This window comes from Salvelinus alpinus, chromosome 29 (assembly GCF_045679555.1).
Source record: "Salvelinus alpinus chromosome 29, SLU_Salpinus.1, whole genome shotgun sequence".
NCBI classification, from domain to species: Eukaryota; Metazoa; Chordata; class Actinopteri; order Salmoniformes; family Salmonidae; genus Salvelinus; species Salvelinus alpinus.
Window position 1 is genome coordinate 25649326 of NC_092114.1, and position 17343 is coordinate 25666668.

The 17343-nt window shown below is 42.8% G+C and overlaps 1 protein-coding gene across 2 annotated transcripts in view; it reads right to left on the reverse strand.

Annotated features, from left to right (window-relative positions):
- LOC139559369 (zinc finger transcription factor Trps1-like) overlaps positions 1 to 17143 on the reverse strand; it is a 201841-nt gene extending 184698 nt beyond the window's left edge. Inside the window, exons 1-2 of one of the 2 annotated variants that reach the window (XM_071375336.1) lie at positions 16835 to 17143; positions 11160 to 11489 (exon numbers count right to left, since the gene is read on the reverse strand). In XM_071375336.1, the coding sequence (XP_071231437.1) occupies positions 11160 to 11172 (13 nt within the window). In that variant the 5' untranslated portion in view covers positions 11173 to 11489; positions 16835 to 17143. Of the gene's footprint in view, positions 1 to 11159; positions 11490 to 16527; positions 16622 to 16834 lie in introns of those variants that run through there. The other variant, XM_071375337.1, reaches the window with a different exon arrangement.
- Positions 17144 to 17343: the final 200 nt, after the last annotated feature.

Sequence of the window (17343 nt, forward strand, 5' to 3'; positions counted from 1 at the left end):
ACCCTCCTCCCAGTCTCTCTCCATGGAGCAGTTAGCTGCCCTCCTCCCAGTCTCTCTCCATGGAGCAGTTAGCTGCCCTCCTCCCAGTCTCTCTCCATGGAGCAGTTAGCTGCCCTCCTCCCAGTCTCTCTCCATGGAACAGTTAGCTGCCCTCCTCCCAGTCTCTCTCCATGGAGCAGTTAGCTGCCCTCCTCCCAGTCTCTCTCCATGGAGCAGTTAGCTACTTCCCTCCCAGTCTCTCTCCATGGAGCAGTTAGCTACCCTCCTCCCAGTCTCTCTCCATGGAGCAGTTAGCTGCCCTCCTCCCAGTCTCTCTCCATGGAGCAGTTAGCTGCCCTCCTCCCAGTCTCTCCCCATGGAGCAGTTAGCTACCCTCCTCCCAGTCTCTCTCCATGGAGCAGTTAGCTGCCCTCCTCCCAGTCTCTCTCCATGGAGCAGTTAGCTGCCCTCCTCCCAGTCTCTCTCCATGGAGCAGTTAGCTGCCCTCCTCCCAGTCTCTCTCCATGGAGCAGTTAGCTACCCACCTCCCAGTCTCTCTCCATGGAGCAGTTAGCTGCCCTCCTCCCAGTCTCTCTCCATGGAGCAGTTAGCTACTTCCCTCCCAGTCTCTCTCCATGGAGCAGTTAGCTACCCTCCTCCCAGTCTCTCTCCATGGAGCAGTTAGCTGCCCTCCTCCCAGTCTCTCTCCATGGAGCAGTTAGCTGCCCTCCTCCCAGTCTCTCTCCATGGAGCAGTTAGCTGCCCTCCTCCCAGTCTCTCTCCATGGAGCAGTTAGCTGCCCTCCTCCCAGTCTCTCTCCATGGAGCAGTTAGCTGCCCTCCTCCCAGTCTCTCTCCATGGAGCAGTTAGCTACCCTCCTCCCAGTCTCTCTCCATGGAGCAGTTAGCTGCCCTCCTCCCAGTCTCTCTCCATGGAGCAGTTAGCTGCCCTCCTCCCAGTCTCTCTCCATGGAGCAGTTAGCTGCCCTCCTCCCAGTCTCTCTCCATGGAACAGTTAGCTGCCCTCCTCCCAGTCTCTCTCCATGGAGCAGTTAGCTGCCCTCCTCCCAGTCTCTCTCCATGGAGCAGTTAGCTACTTCCCTCCCAGTCTCTCTCCATGGAGCAGTTAGCTACCCTCCTCCCAGTCTCTCTCCATGGAGCAGTTAGCTGCCCTCCTCCCAGTCTCTCTCCATGGAGCAGTTAGCTGCCCTCCTCCCAGTCTCTCCCCATGGAGCAGTTAGCTACCCTCCTCCCAGTCTCTCTCCATGGAGCAGTTAGCTGCCCACCTCCCAGTCTCTCTCAATGGAGCAGTTAGATGCCCTCCTCCCAGTCTCTCTCCATGGAGCAGTTAGCTGCCCACCTCCCAGTCTCTCTCCATGGAGCAGTTAGCTGCCCTCCTCCCAGTCTCTCTCCATGGAGCAGTTAGCTGCCCTCCTCGCAGTCTCTCTCCATGGAGCAGTTAGCTGCCCTCCTCCCAGTCTCTCTCCATGGAACAGTTAGCTGCCCTCCTCCCAGTCTCTCTCCATGGAGCAGTTAGCTGCCCTCCTCCCAGTCTCTCTCCATGGAGCAGTTAGCTGCCCACCTCCCAGTCTCTCTCCATGGAGCAGTTAGCTGCCCTCCTCCCAGTCTCTCTCCATGGAGCAGTTAGCTGCCCTCCTCCCAGTCTCTCTCCATGGAGCAGTTAGCTGCCCTCCTCCCAGTCTCTCTCCATGGAGCAGTTAGCTGCCCTCCTCCCAGTCTCTCTCCATGGAGCAGTTAGCTACCCTCCTCCCAGTCTCTCTCCATGGAGCAGTTAGCTGCCCTCCTCCCAGTCTCTCTCCATGGAGCAGTTAGCTGCCCTCCTCCCAGTCTCTCTCCATGGAGCAGTTAGCTGCCCTCCTCCCAGTCTCTCTCCATGGAACAGTTAGCTGCCCTCCTCCCAGTCTCTCTCCATGGAGCAGTTAGCTACTTCCCTCTCAGTCTCTCTCCATGGAGCAGTTAGCTACCCACCTCCCAGTCTCTCTCCATGAAGTAGTTAGCTGCCCTCCTCCCAGTCTCTCTCCATGGAGCAGTTAGCTGCCCTCCTCCCAGTCTCTCTCCATGAAGTAGTTAGCTGCCCTCCTCCCAGTCTCTCTCCATGGAACAGTTAGCTGCCCTCCTCCCAGTCTCTCTCCATGGAGCAGTTAGCTACCCACCTCCCAGTCTCTCTCCATGGAGCAGTTAGCTGCCCTCCTCCCAGTCTCTCTCCATGGAGCAGTTAGCTACCCTCCTCCCAGTCTCTCTCCATGGAGCAGTTAGCTGCCCACCTCCCAGTCTCTCTCCATGGAGCAGTTAGCTGCCCTCCTCCCAGTCTCTCTCCATGGAGCAGTTAGCTGCCCACCTCCCAGTCTCTCTCCATGGAGCAGTTAGCTGCCCTCCTCCCAGTCTCTCTCCATGGAGCAGTTAGCTGCCCTCCTCGCAGTCTCTCTCCATGGAGCAGTTAGCTGCCCTCCTCCCAGTCTCTCTCCATGGAGCAGTTAGCTGCCCTCCTCCCAGTCTCTCTCCATGGAGCAGTTAGTTGCCCTCCTCCCAGTCTCTCTCCATGGAGCAGTTAGCTGCCCTCCTCCCAGTCTCTCTCCATGGAGCAGTTAGCTGCCCACCTCCCAGTCCCTCTCCATGGAGCAGTTAGCTGCCCTCCTCCCAGTCTCTCTCCATGGAGCAGTTAGCTGCCCTCCTCGCAGTCTCTCTCCATGGAGCAGTTAGCTGCCCTCCTCCCAGTCTCTCTCCATGGAGCAGTTAGCTGCCCACCTCCCAGTCTCTCTCCATGGAGCAGTTAGCGGCCCTGCTCGCAGTCTCTCTCCATGGAGCAGTTAGCTGCCCTCCTCGCAGTCTCTCTCCATGGAGCAGTTAGCTGCCCTCCTCCCAGTCTCTCTCCATGGAGCAGTTAGCTGCCCACCTCCCAGTCTCTCTCCATGGAGCAGTTAGCTGCCCACCTCCCAGTCTCTCTCCATGGAGCAGTTAGCGGCCCTGCTCGCAGTCTCTCTCCATGGAGCAGTTAGCTGCCCTCCTCCCAGTCTCTCTCCATGGAGCAGTTAGCTGCCCTCCTCCCAGTCTCTCTCCATGGAGCAGTTAGCTGCCCACCTCCCAGTCTCTCTCCATGGAGCAGTTAGCTGCCCACCTCCCAGTCTCTCTCCATGGAGCAGTTAGCGGCCCTGCTCCCAGGGGCTCTGTGTACTGGGGGAAAGACCTTCTCTCAACAGGGGCTATATGTACGGTATGCTGGGGGAAAGCAAACGCTGACACCGTCCTGTCAGCACCCTCTTCACACTCCACTGTAAGCAAATTCCCTTAAAAGCAGATCGGAGTCTGATAAAACCACCAGGCAGCCCACCCTGAACAGTGTACACACACACTGAACTCAGCCATGTTTCACAAAGCTCCACACTCAGCCCATTATCAAGATAAGAGAGTGTGCTGGTCATTTAAGGCTGGGACTGGGGCTGAGGGTGCATTGCATTAGGCTGGGGGTGGACTTGAAGAAGAGAATGTCTTGTACTATCTCAGAATTCTTTCCAGCCCCAGTGACAGCCTTGCTCCTCGTCTACAGGGCCAACTGTCCACTTAAACCTTCTGTTCAGTCGCAGCCTCCACTGGCACAGCCCAGGCTCCCTGTACTAAGAGGGGCTTTAGCTGAGTTTTGGCTTGTCCCAGGCAACTTTTAGTCAACTCCTGGACGTATAAATAAGAACAATATCAGATAAGTCTCGCAGGAAGTCTATAAACATTTACATTTTCTTTCAAGTGCTGTTTATGGATATTTTATCTCCTATCTGGGAAGTTAAGAACATGGTGAAAAGAGGCGCAGGCAGGAAGATACGGGGCGGACAGTGAATCAAAACGCGCCGGGTCTGACAGCGACCACGGCCCGTTGACCATAATAGGTGCTGAGTGGGCCTGGTGGAACGGCTGCAGACCCACTCTCTGTCTGGTCCACAGGAATGCCTGAAGAGTTATGGGACGGTACCAGGGCTGAGGAGAGGGGGGTGGAGCGTGGGAGAGATAAAGAGTTGAGCTACCAAACGTATGTCTCTTATGACAGGATACCGACAGCAACCAGAGCAGGGTTCTGGCAGGGAGAAAGGCTAGAGGGAGGAGGTTTCTCTATGGGTTCTGTCGAGGCAAGGGGACCGTCTCCTTTCCTGCCAGAAAGTCAATAGTAAACTACTAAAAGAGTCTGCTCTATATTAGGAGAACAAAGCTTCCTCGATACATAAAGAGCATCGTCGTATTCACAATCCAAATATAAAAGTTGGTAACTATTTTGTTTCACTATGAAGTTCGATAAAGCTTTGTACTGTAACTCCTTATCAGGATGATAAGCCAACAACCATCACCAACACAAATATAACACATATACTACACAGCCAAAAGTATGTGGACACCTGTTTGTCGAACATCTCATTTCAAAATGATGGCCATTAATATGGAGTTGGTCCCCCCTTTGCTGCTATAACAGCCTCCACTCTTCTGGGAAGGCTTCCACTACATGTTGGAACATTTTTGCAGGGACTTGCTTCCATTCAGCCACAAGAGCATTAGTGAGGTTGGGCACTGATGTTGGGCGATTAGGCCTGGCTTGCAGTCGACGTTCCAATTCATCCCAAAGGTGTTCGATGGGGTTGAGGTCAAGCCTCTGTGCAGGTCAGTCAAGTTCTTCCACACCGATCTCGACAAAGCATTTCTATATGGACCTCGCTTTGTGCACGGGGGCATAGTCATGCTGAAACAGAAAAGGTCCTTCCCCAAACTGTTGCCACAAAGTTGGAAGCACAGAATCGTCTAGAATGCCATTGTATTCTGTAGCGTTAAGATTTCCCTTCACTGGAACTAAGGGGCCTAGGCCAAACCATGAAAACAGCCCCAGACCAGTATTCCTCCTCCATCAAACTTTACAGTTGGTACTATACATTGGGGCGGGTAGCATTCTTCTGGCCCTTTTTTGTCTCTCAAAATATTGGGTCAGTGAAACTGAAACAGTTCATCTCCTGAATGGCTGGAGGCAGCAAACTATGAACTAGCTATGATTTACAACCTGATAGCAAAATGTATTAGACTATTAGACTATTAATCATGCATTGACTGCATCCATTTAATTCTGCCAACAATGCCTTACTCTACGTAATGGAATTTTCAGTCAAATGTAACTTATTTTTAAAACCTCTTATAAAGTTTGTTTTGAAGCATAAACTGCAAATGTTATATTTTAGAGCGATATTATGATTATCTGTTTTTTTCATTTCTGCAAAGTAGTTCAAACGGTGTCAGTTCTACTTTAATGTGGTTCTGGTATACATCAGTCTGTGAGACTTCCCTGTGACTTCTACAATGCTCTTAAATACAGCTAAGGCCCATTGTCAAGGACAGTAACAGTGATACAACACACTGAGAAAACAGCGACAATGGAGAGTTCAGACTCCAGACTGATACACACTCCTCTGCTGGATAATAACCACTAACGTAAAGGGAGAGGACTCAGACTGCTTCTGAGTTTAGCAGCCACAGACATACAGTGGACTGCCCTAGCATACTCAGAATAGCTTCTATCCTCTAAACCTTCAATTAGCAAAAGAAAGAAGGCTTTTCAACCAGGTAGGCTATAGTCAAACGTAATGCTCGTCTTCCCCGATGTTGTAGCAACACCTACATTTGTGAATTGGCCTTTCTGTGGAGAGGAGGGGGTGAGGGTGGATTATTTGGAGTGTTTGGGAAAGCAACCCCATCAGGAAAGAGAGCGTTCACGGTTCTTAATTGCTTTGGCAAGTGAAGAGACTAGCCTTGGGTTGGGACGCATGTAAATTCATCTGCCCCAGGTCAGTATTTAACAAGTCAAATTTTCCCATCGGGCTACTACTGGCCGCAAGACACCCCAGTAGTGGCCAATGAGGGTGGCACACCTTGGTGGTCTGATCCTGGAGGATCCTGGGTAGTTATGGACAAGGAAGGAATGCAATCTCTGTCCCCTGGCAACCTGAAATGGAGCCCCACCAATAGCCTGGCAACGTAGAATTACTCAACAATGTACAGTCTGGAGTTCTGGACTAGCGGCTCAATATTGTTCCTGGGCTGATCCTGACCAGACGACTCATATGTGTGAACAGTGTGGTCGGTACCATTTTGTCCGTTTTTTTTGTATCTGCAATTAGATGCAAAAAAAGGGCAAAGAAAAAACATTGTTCAAGCTGCCACAGATGATGATGAAGAGGTTGATTAATGCAGTTTGGCTTTTAAAATAATCAACCTCTGAGTGTGTGGTGCATTTGACATTACCCTTTAATTTAATGGGTTTTGACTCAAGACGCTTTGTTTTTGCAGCTTCATTGTAGCGCCCGTCCCCCTTTTTCTTTGCCCCTTTTGGGGCCTTTTTTTCCACCACCATATGGTGCAGGCCTTGCGGAAATAATCCACTAAAAACAACAGGCAGGCCTGCACTTAACCATTTCTTTTTTAACGCCACGAGAATGAATCGCTCCTTTGTCTAGCATTCTGCAAATGATCCAGGATAATTTCTTGTTCTCAAACTAATTAGATTAGTTCAGCGGGGTTCAGGGTTATTGCAATAAGTTGCAGAGGAATGAGGGGTAGATGACGGCGTAATCAGCCACCAACGTTCAAACTTTCCTTCCTTAATGAGCAGGTTCACGCCACCCTTCTAGAACTCTAATGGCACTTTTCTTTCAGAAGACCTCATTTCAACCACAACCTCATGTGGGGTACAAGTCAGTGTTCTTGCTGATCATAATTACCTCACGTGGTAATGTTAAACACCGCTGCGAAGTGACAGAGTGAAAAAGACGACCGACCAGAGTTTCAATTCCACTCAGCAATCAAAGAGATCATTATCTTGCTCTGCGTAATGATAAGCATCTTTTCGATGCACTACATGTTCCAAGTTACACATGTATGATTTCCATCCTGTTCTGGGAAATAAGAAGCGGTCAAAAAGACTGTACGCCTCGAACAAAGAGCAATGGACATCCAGAGCTCAGTTACCTTGCACTGTGTAGAAAAAAGACTATACCTAACAAGAATTTAAGGGTTTAAAAAATAGAAATAAATTACTTGAAGGACAAATGGACTGAAATGGGGCACCATATACTTTAGGTTAAAGAGAAAGCTGTGGACATGAGAGAGCTACAGTAACTGGCTGACATGGCCTGAAAAAACCCGGCCCGCTGTGCCATAGAGTAGCAACAGCAGAACCAAGCCAACAAGAAATATTTATACAGACACCGGAAAACCATGAAAAATGTTCTCGTCTTTAGACTTTTAAATAAGCACTTATAGAATCATTTGGCACAGCGCGTCCTTCAAACACGTTGGCACACCATATATCACTGAGGCTTGTTCCTACAGAAGCATTGCGCTGACGACTCACCTATTTCTTAATATAATTCACAAGGATTACAAAAATCAAGGCTGCATTTAATGAGCCTAGTATTTTTGCTTACCTCCAACAAAACTGTTATCAGAAAAGGGGTGAATTAGTTAAAACAACAGCTAATTTTTCAAGTTAAGGCCATATCTTCTTTATGTGAAACTTTTGTCCGTGTGAGTTCAGAATAGCTCAGAATAAAATTTGTGTGTTTGGGTATTCACACTATTGGTCCTGTAAAATCGCCTGTGTGTTAGAACTTCAGTCAATATTTGTGTCATTAATATCACATTAATATCATATAATACTTCAAATGTATACAAACATGACTGTAGGTCGCCTTGGATAACAGTGTCTGCTAAATGGAATATTTGATATATTGATATATTTGATATATTATAATGATTAGCCTAATTAATATATATATTTACATAATAAATATATGGGGAATTGCAAATTATGCTGACGATTACATTGCTGGAAGCTACAATCTATCTGCAATATTAAAGCTGATCTACCCACAAAAAATAAATAATGATTAGCCTACTAAAACATATCACTACCTGGACTTGTATATTTAAAAAGTAACAGGTCTCAGCACAGACATTGATCTGGATGATGGCTTCACACTCAGCACTCTGAATGGGCTCATATGACATGTCAAACAACATCCTCTATCCACCTCGCCCACACCTAATGTCCCACATTTAGCTCACGTAAATTAGAAGTACATCTAGATGCAATATTATAATAATATAACTGAAGACATTTAGCAGATGCCTTTATCCTAAGCGACTTACAGTGCATTCATTTTGCGGATGGTCCCGGGAATCGAACCCACTATGCTGGCATTGCAAGCGTAATACTCTACTAAATGAGCTACAAGCCCCTCACTTTATACAAACAGTTACCACGGTAAGAGCAGGATGAGCTTGTATAGTTGGTGTAAATTAAAATTGAAATAAGTATTTCAAATAGGCAACATTGTAATTGTTTTCTTTGGGGCTATGTTTTCTATGGCTGAGTTTAGTATGAGAATGAAATGTGAAATACATGGATCAAATGAATGCATGTTGGTTGTTAACAATAGCTCAGCTGTCTCTATGAAACACACTCCCTACCTCCCAGTACCAAGTGAAATCTTTGAGCTAAGAGCATTATAACACTAGCTCCTGTAACAGAGATAATGGTGTTTCTTAAGTACAGAGACATTTTCAGTTTTGAGTAGTCTGGATGGAAAAGATAGCATATGTTAAACATTATACAAATCTGCTGAAATAGCAAGACCGTCATGAGAAAACCTTTCTGCAGCGTTAACAAAGAAAATGTCTCGTAATAGCTGCTCATTATCAAGTGTTTAACATGCCTATCCAGACAAAGAGAGAATGTTCTATCATGGCACACTTTTTGAGATACGGCATTTGAGTTCAACCACTGTCCAGAAGTCCAAACCCTCAACTATGTGTTCACTTTCCAAACATAATGAGATTATTTAATTTCTACGCTCGTCGCTTTTGCATTATTACTCTGAAGACTAAAGTCTGCGAGTACAATAGTGCAACGCACAGAAAATAACATAATACTTGATTTGGAAATAAACAGCCTAAATGGCTGAATTCTTCTTGCGATTAAAACCAAAGACTGTAATTCTTAAATAATGTTAATGTTGCAATACTGTAGAATACTTATCAGGAGTGATAAGGTGCAAGTATTGGCTAATGACAGGCACAAGGACACACTGTTGAATGGAAGACAAATTGAGCTGTTTAGAAAAATGACAGGTGTTGGTTCACCCACTAATTAGGCTCATCTCCATAATTAATTATTCCTCTGCAGGTTCACAGCAAAGGCAAAGCAGCATTCATGTTTCATCAGTCAATACCCTGAAATGCTGTTATCTATATGTACTGCCAGTAACTTTCTCCAACCTACCCTGCAAAAGAACCTGAACTTTGTTTCTTAGTATGAATACATGTTAGGTATGAGTAAGCTATAACAACACTGTAGAAACCTACTTTATACTGTAGCAACAGCCTCCTGGAACCTTTTGTAAAGGATGAGATCATGACGATACAAACAATAAGATGAAAAACGATTAGTTGAACCATATAGACAAGAGCAGAGTGAACGGAGAATGTTAGAAGACTGGGGAACCATGAGCATGTGTGTGGTCCAGGGAGAAAAACAGTGACATGAAGTCAATATAGACAACATGAAGTCAATATAGACAACATGAAGTCAATATAGACAACATGAAGTCAATATAGACAACATGAAGTCAATATAGACAACATGAAGTCAATATAGACAACATGAAGTCAATATAGACAATATGAAGTCAATATAGACAATATGAAGTCAATATATAGACAACATGAAGTCAATATAGACAACATGAAGTCAATATAGACAATATGAAGTCAATATAGACAATATGAAGTCAATATAGACAACATGAAGTCAATATAGACAATATGAAGTCAATATAGACAATATGAAGTCAATATAGACAACATGAAGTCAATATAGACAACATGAAGTCAATATAGACAACATGAAGTCAATATAGACAATATGAAGTCAATATAGACAATATGAAGTCAATATATAGACAACATGAAGTCAATATAGACAACATGAAGTCAATATAGACAATATGAAGTCAATATAGACAATATGAAGTCAATATATAGACAACATGAAGTCAATATAGACAACATGAAGTCAATATAGACAATATGAAGTCAATATAGACAACATGAAGTCAATATAGACAACATGAAGTCAATATAGACAACATGAAGTCAATATAGACAACATGAAGTCAATATATAGACAACATGAAGTCAATATAGACAATATGAAGTCAATATATAGACAACATGAAGTCAATATAGACAATATGAAGTCAATATAGACAACATGAAGTCAATATAGACAATATGAAGTCAATATAGACAACATGAAGTCAATATAGACAATATGAAGTCAATATATAGACAACATGAAGTCAATATATAGACAACATGAAGTCAATATAGACAATATGAAGTCAATATAGACAACATGAAGTCAATATAGACAACATGAAGTCAATATAGACAATATGAAGTCAATATATAGACAACATGAAGTCAATATAGACAATATGAAGTCAATATAGACAACATGAAGTCAATATAGACAACATGAAGTCAATATATAGACAACATGAAGTCAATATAGACAATATGAAGTCAATATAGACAACATTAAGTCAATATAGACAACATTAAGTCAATATATTGACAACATGAAGTCAATATATAGACAACATTAAGTCCATATAGACAACATGAAGTCAATATATAGACAACATGAAGTCAATATAGACAACATTAAGTCCATATAGACAACATTAAGTCCATATAGACAACATTCCACATAAGCTAAAAGAATACAGATGGTAGTGACTTAAACACCAGATCAAAATGCTGGAATATACCAAAGCTAAGAACATAAAACTGTTTAAAATAAAATGCCGAACAATACAACTCCACTACAACGAGGATCATGCTACAGTACTATAAAACATATTTTGAGAAACCCGCCTGGGACTTGGTTTCCGAAATTATAGAAATACAACATCACAATCCTAACCATTTTGGGCCCATTCACTTTGGGCCTCCACTGACTTGCCACGATTTCAAGTTACGTAAAAATAAAACACCATTCACAATATTTCTAAGCCTAATCGATGTATTATTCAAGTCACAGATAGCAGGACATAGAAGAATAGAGAGCATACATACCTCTGCCGAGCATTGGGTTAGCGCATTATCAGCACAGATTCCACAGGGAGCCAGATATCAGAGTAGAAACAACATCCAGAGTCCTTGCCCTGGTTCTTGACTGAGGTATCCTTTATTCCACGTCCATGCCGGAGATGCATTTATTCCATTGTCTTTTCTTTGGTCTTGCTGTTGTTGTTGTTGTTGTTATTATTGTTGTTGTTGTTGTTGGCAGGGTCTTTCTCAGATTTCTTAAAGGTTGTTCTCTTCTCCCACCTGTGTCTTCAGAGGAGATTACAGGTAATAGCAGTCCTGGGTTCCACCGCAGCACGAGTCACAATGCTTCTCTCTCTGCAATCACACACCGTTCAAAACAGAAAGAAAACTCACGTAAAAATCAAGGAAGCACAAAAAAGCTAAATCAACACCATATGTTCTTTAAAGCCTACATGTATCTAAAAACGTATCCCACAAATGCACATCAAACATGCAAGTAGACCTCAAAAGTAGTATATATTGTTTAAAGCTTGGAAGCTGGAACGAGTTAAAAAGTTATAAAAGTTAGGAAGACCATACAGACCGACATCTTGCATTCCATGTGATTTCGAGAGAAAGAACAATGATCAGTAAAAACACAATTAACGAGGTGGTCATTAGAAATCAGAGTCAGTCCTGCGCCGTGTTAGCAGCAAGCAGCAGGCATCATCAAACTGCCGGTCTGTCGGACTCATGAATGAATAGGAGCTCTAACGGTACGACAGGCCCTCTGGCAATCCAAATTGGAAACAGGAAAACAAACATTATCGGGGGAACACTATTTTCCCCCTTCTTCTTGACGAGTCATCCTGTCCAACCTGTCTGAGACAATGTAATGGCCTATGCTGTGCCCACTACAGCCGGCCTAGACCACACAGACGCAGAGAGGAACACTAAACCACAATGAGAGAAGGAAAAACACTGAAAAATAATGGAGGAAAGAAAGAACACACACTGATAGACAGACACTTAGAAACGAGCTAACACATCATAAACTGAGAGGCAAAACTGACTCGTCAGTGTTCCAGAGAGGAGAGGGGACGGACCACGTTTTTAGCAAACTCTTTTCCTAATCAATGGGTATATCTGTCTCTTGGTGATGGGTAGGGAATTTCAATACTGGCTATCCCCAAAGTGCACTATGGAAATCCTAAGATACAGTAAATAGACACACACACACTCTCTTTATAAGTATGGTGTAGAACAGAGGGTAGGGTACTTGTGTGGCTGGGGCAAATAAAGGGAAATTCCTGACCTAAACCTACACAAAATGTCTACCCGACACAGATAGCAGGACTCTTGATTTATCCCAAATATGAAACAGCAAGTGTCTAGTCCTACATCATTACACCTTGTAAACCACACCTCAAGCCACTGCTGCATACAGAGCCCAGTGCAAGCCTTGCCTGACGACTCACCCTGAATTTAATTCCGCTGCTCTATCGATCACTACATAAATTCAGTCGGAAACTGCCATCCTAGAAGTCGTTTGTATGACTTCAAATTTGGTTAGTGCTATCCGGGATCCTTGGGACATCCCTACCCCTAAACCCTAACCTTAACTCCTACCCTTACCCTAACCTTAACCATAACCCTTACCTAACCCTCACCCTAACCTTAACCCTGCATTTCCCAAACAGGGACCTCAGGACCCCAAGGGGTGCACGTTTTGGTTTTTGCCCTAACACTACACAGCTGATTCAAATGATCAAAGCTAGATAATTAGTTGATTCCCTCCCAGAAATCGTCTGGGAGGGGGGCAAATCCAGACTCATGGTGGAGAAGAAATGTCAGTTGGCCAGAGCCATGTGGAGGTGTAGCCAGGCAAGTACAAGCCACCCCCATCCACATGGCTGGAGGGGACACATTGAGGAGCTTTTCCACTGGGGAAACCTTTATTTGTAGTTAAAGTACTGACTTGCGTTAACAGGTGAACATGTCGCAGAGCCCTATTAGCCTATAGAACAAAGCCTACATTCTAGTCTTTTAAGAGGTTGTTGTTCAGAATATATGGAATTTTTAGAAAAAAAGATCTGTTAAATACAACGGTTGTGTGAAAAACATGAACTGTCACGTCTTGCATCAGCAACTGACAGTGAGAAGGACTTTTTAAAACAAATAAAAAGAGAAAAAGTAGCTGTATCAACAACTATTGCTTATACATACTCCTACCCTGGTTCCATTTTCCCACAAATCTGGAAAACAAACTATTTGCTTACCAGGGTGAATCTAAGGTGCTATTAAAAGTTTTTAAGGCTACCATTTACTGTCTGTCCTCTCTAAGTAAACTTTAGAATTACGTCAAATGGTTTAAGAAAATCGAAAGTTTCCTGCCTCTCCTGGTTGCATGTATCAAACCACCAGGGAAGGTGTCTAGCCATTTGCAAAAGCATGAAAATGTTTTTAACCCTAAAAGCACCAACATATGTTTTGCTTAAACACACTAAATTAGTAATGATTGCAAAGAGTTGTGCTAGGTATATTTGAAATGTAAATGCAAAGAGCCACTGTCTGTCAAGCAGTAACACTTTTTATTTTATGAACCTTTTCTAACACAAGTAAGTGGTTCTAATTCTCAAACAAATAAGCTTTATTTTAAGGGTTTCGAAATTCGAACAAAATGTACCCTTGTTGGCACTTTTCGGTTAAAGAGACAGGCCATAGTGTTCCATAGACACCAACGTGAGAACATATGTGAGTAGGCCTTTATTCATGGTAAATCTAAGCTTCCTTTGTCTATTTAAGTGCATGGACATGAGGGGAGTAACCTACACAACCTGTTCCAGGGTCAAAAATGACTATACAGATGTCATACAGTATGTCGGATTTTCAGTTTCAATATGTTTTCATTGAGATACAACTGCCTCCAGAAAAAGCTGAAACATTGCTGAATGGCAATGAAGGATGTCTGGGTCGACCAAACAAATCTAAACCTTAATGTATCACAATTGTACCTCATTTCTGTAGGAGCCTGCGTGTCATATTACATGATCATCTTTGATGTCTACAATTTTACAAGGAGCCATGCGCCGTTTTTATCTGCTCTTGGTTTCTCATGTCCTTTACAATTCAAGACATTACCAGTTTCTATATTATATGTAACTTTTTTTTATTTCATGAGGCCTCAAAATATTTTATTTTCATTAATAATGAATTATTAAGCAGCACCTACGTGGTGAATCTGGTACAAAGATACACCGCGAAGTGAAAGGCTGGCCTCACAGCGATTCGAAAAAATCTCCCTAAAAGTAGTTGTGAAAACTCTAAAGCCATGTATAACAAATGCAAACCCCCCACTGTTGCTTTCTCATACCAACGAGACCCAAATTCATCTGTCAGCCGTAAAGTTCCTAACTATACAAGAGTTGATCTATTGCATACCCCCCTCCAAAGAACTCACAGATGGGAACCCATTTACATTTCAAATATACCTAGCACAATTCAGCAGTCACTTCAAACAGCTCTTATCAAACTAACCATGTGGATCTTTCTTTCACTTTTGAAAGAAACACTCCCTGTATAGAGTACCACAGAATACTCATGATAAGTAATTATATTTTCCATAATCCTCTAATAAAAGCAAAAGTAAAATCTTCTTAGAAAATTAGGCTAGAGTGGCTGCTTACATCAATGGATTGTGTGACAAAACATTGTACAGTGTAAACCTAATTAATTAACGGTTTACCAAGTGCTTCACGTATCAGATTTAATACATACAAGGCTACAGTGAGGACAAAGTCTACTTTTAGAAGTGGATTTTTGCAACCAGATGTTTTGATGCATATTATTTATAATAAATACTATTTATGCACGTGTGTGTTAACACTATTAAGGCAGAAATAATTTGTCTATAAGACATACAGGTGTCCAAATAACTAAACTATTGTTAAACACAGACTGTTGTTGAGACTATGTTTCAGCTTAACCTTTCTCCCCTCTGAATGATGAAAAGCATTTATTTGCTTTGGCCACATCATTAACAAACTTTCACTGACAAGAAAGAGGGCTTTCATAGACAGAAGGTGTATCATTTCCAGACCCATGTTGGCGTGTAGGAAGGTTGGTTTCACAGTTTACAGGAAAGAGTATGAGTCCTCTACTGGAACCAACAGGGGAATTTTGTGTCATAACAATGTAACTACAAACAAGAGCCTAAGTGAAGTTGAAAATCGGGTGATTTAGAGTTGTGCTCATAGATGATCTTAGATCTTACCAACTGAAAAATAGTCAATTTAGATCGACAGAAACATTGTCTAAATGTTAAACGTTATGCTTTTGAAAAAGTCAATACCTTTAGGGTGTTATTTGCTACTATGTACATGGTTATAATGTAACTATCAAGCATACACACTGAGAATATGTAACTGTTTTACACTACCAGTAACAAAGTTGTACATGCCTCTGAAAGTAGCCCTTTGCACCAAGAGTAGAGGAGTAGCTGACCAAAATATCTCACCTCCTCATAAAAGTAATAGGGCAGGTATAAGTAATAAGGCAGAATTATATTATCTTTATAATACTTGTAGCAAAACATAATGAAAAGCTATGCTGAGTTTCTGCAAAAGTGAACTGCTTCATCAAGATGCCCAGTCATGCTGCTCTAAACTTTCTGAATTTCCACAGACACACACACACTGCACCTCTGTGTCATCTCCTTTGAGATGTAGCCTAATCCCCTGAAATGGAAAATATATTTAAGACTTTTGAGAAATGACTCACTTTTTTTAGGAGGAATTAACAAGTGATTGGTCATTGATAAAGTTACAAGCACGTTGTTACATTTCTTGTTTTGTAACAAAGTTAGTAGATGACTTGAACATTCTAAAAACCAGAAACTTAGAACTTCGAAGGTTACGAATAACATGTGGAACGTTTAGAAAATAGGCTACTGGTGAAATCTTATGGATGTGCATTTTATTGTAATTAGTTGAAATATTCTTCTGACCCAAGTGTGTTGCCATGCCTACGCATTTTCTTATCTTTGAGGAACATTGCCGTTAACGGAAAGTTGAGTGGGAAACTTAACTCAGTTCTCGACATTAATGAATCATTAAACATCAAAATACACTTCAAAATATATACAAAGTTTCAGAAGCCGAAAAAAATACATTGTAACTTAACATACTCTCTACCATGCTCTCAAATACGAACAATGAAAACAGAAATACGCGATGCGCCAAATAAAATCCTCGTCTTATTAGTGTGTTTGTGTGACTTAGATCACAGATATTCTCAAGACCATAACTATCTGTCTCCAACACCTATCCAGAATGCGTCGCGCCTTTACAAGAATGCTACAACATCTGAAATCGAATTAATAAATGAAATTGGAAGGGAAAAGTAAGCCACAAACCTACTGATCGGAACTCATGTTATTCTCCCTTGTCTCAATATTTACACCCTCTATTACGGCTACTGCTTCTACCAAGTAGCCCATTTCAATTTCTCACGCGTTTGACCCAACAAAACCTACATGCCATGTGAAATCCGAGAAGCCCTGCTGGGGGTTTTTTTTACAGCAAAGTAGCTCACTACTGATTCACGAAATCCCTTAGTTATTACATAACATTCTCTAAAAGCGATCCGCATTCTGGAACTACTGTAATTTCACATTGTTCGCCTCCGTACTCGTAACGTGCATTGATTCGCTTTGTCCTTACCTGTTGATTAAATTGCAATAGTCTTTGCAGTCTGAAAGATGGTGGAGCTTTGGCGTAAGCCATGAACCGTCTTTGTGCTGTTTGTTTGTTGATCTCGGGGTAGCCTACTATTTCTTTTTTGTTAGAGGGGATATAATATTTCGAATCTCGCCTGTGCACGTGGAATCAGGGTGACTGTGTATAATATTTAAAACGCCCGAGTCTGGATGGAAAAGGAGGGTTAGTTTGCAGTGATCCCAGTTCTTTATCAGAAATGTTATCGCTTGACAGGACCTCAGACTCCAAGCATTACGTCAGTTTCAAGACACCAACACTATTAATATCAAGAAGCCCTTGCGGAGGAAAGCGCCACCCCAGACCGGTCGTTCTTAAAGGGACAGATGCATCCCTGATCCTCACTACCAAGCTATAACGCAATAATAACAAGTGAACAGTTTATCCACTTCATCTTAATATTTGAAATGGCCTAATATTAATCGTATATGATCCCTATATTGATATATGGTTGG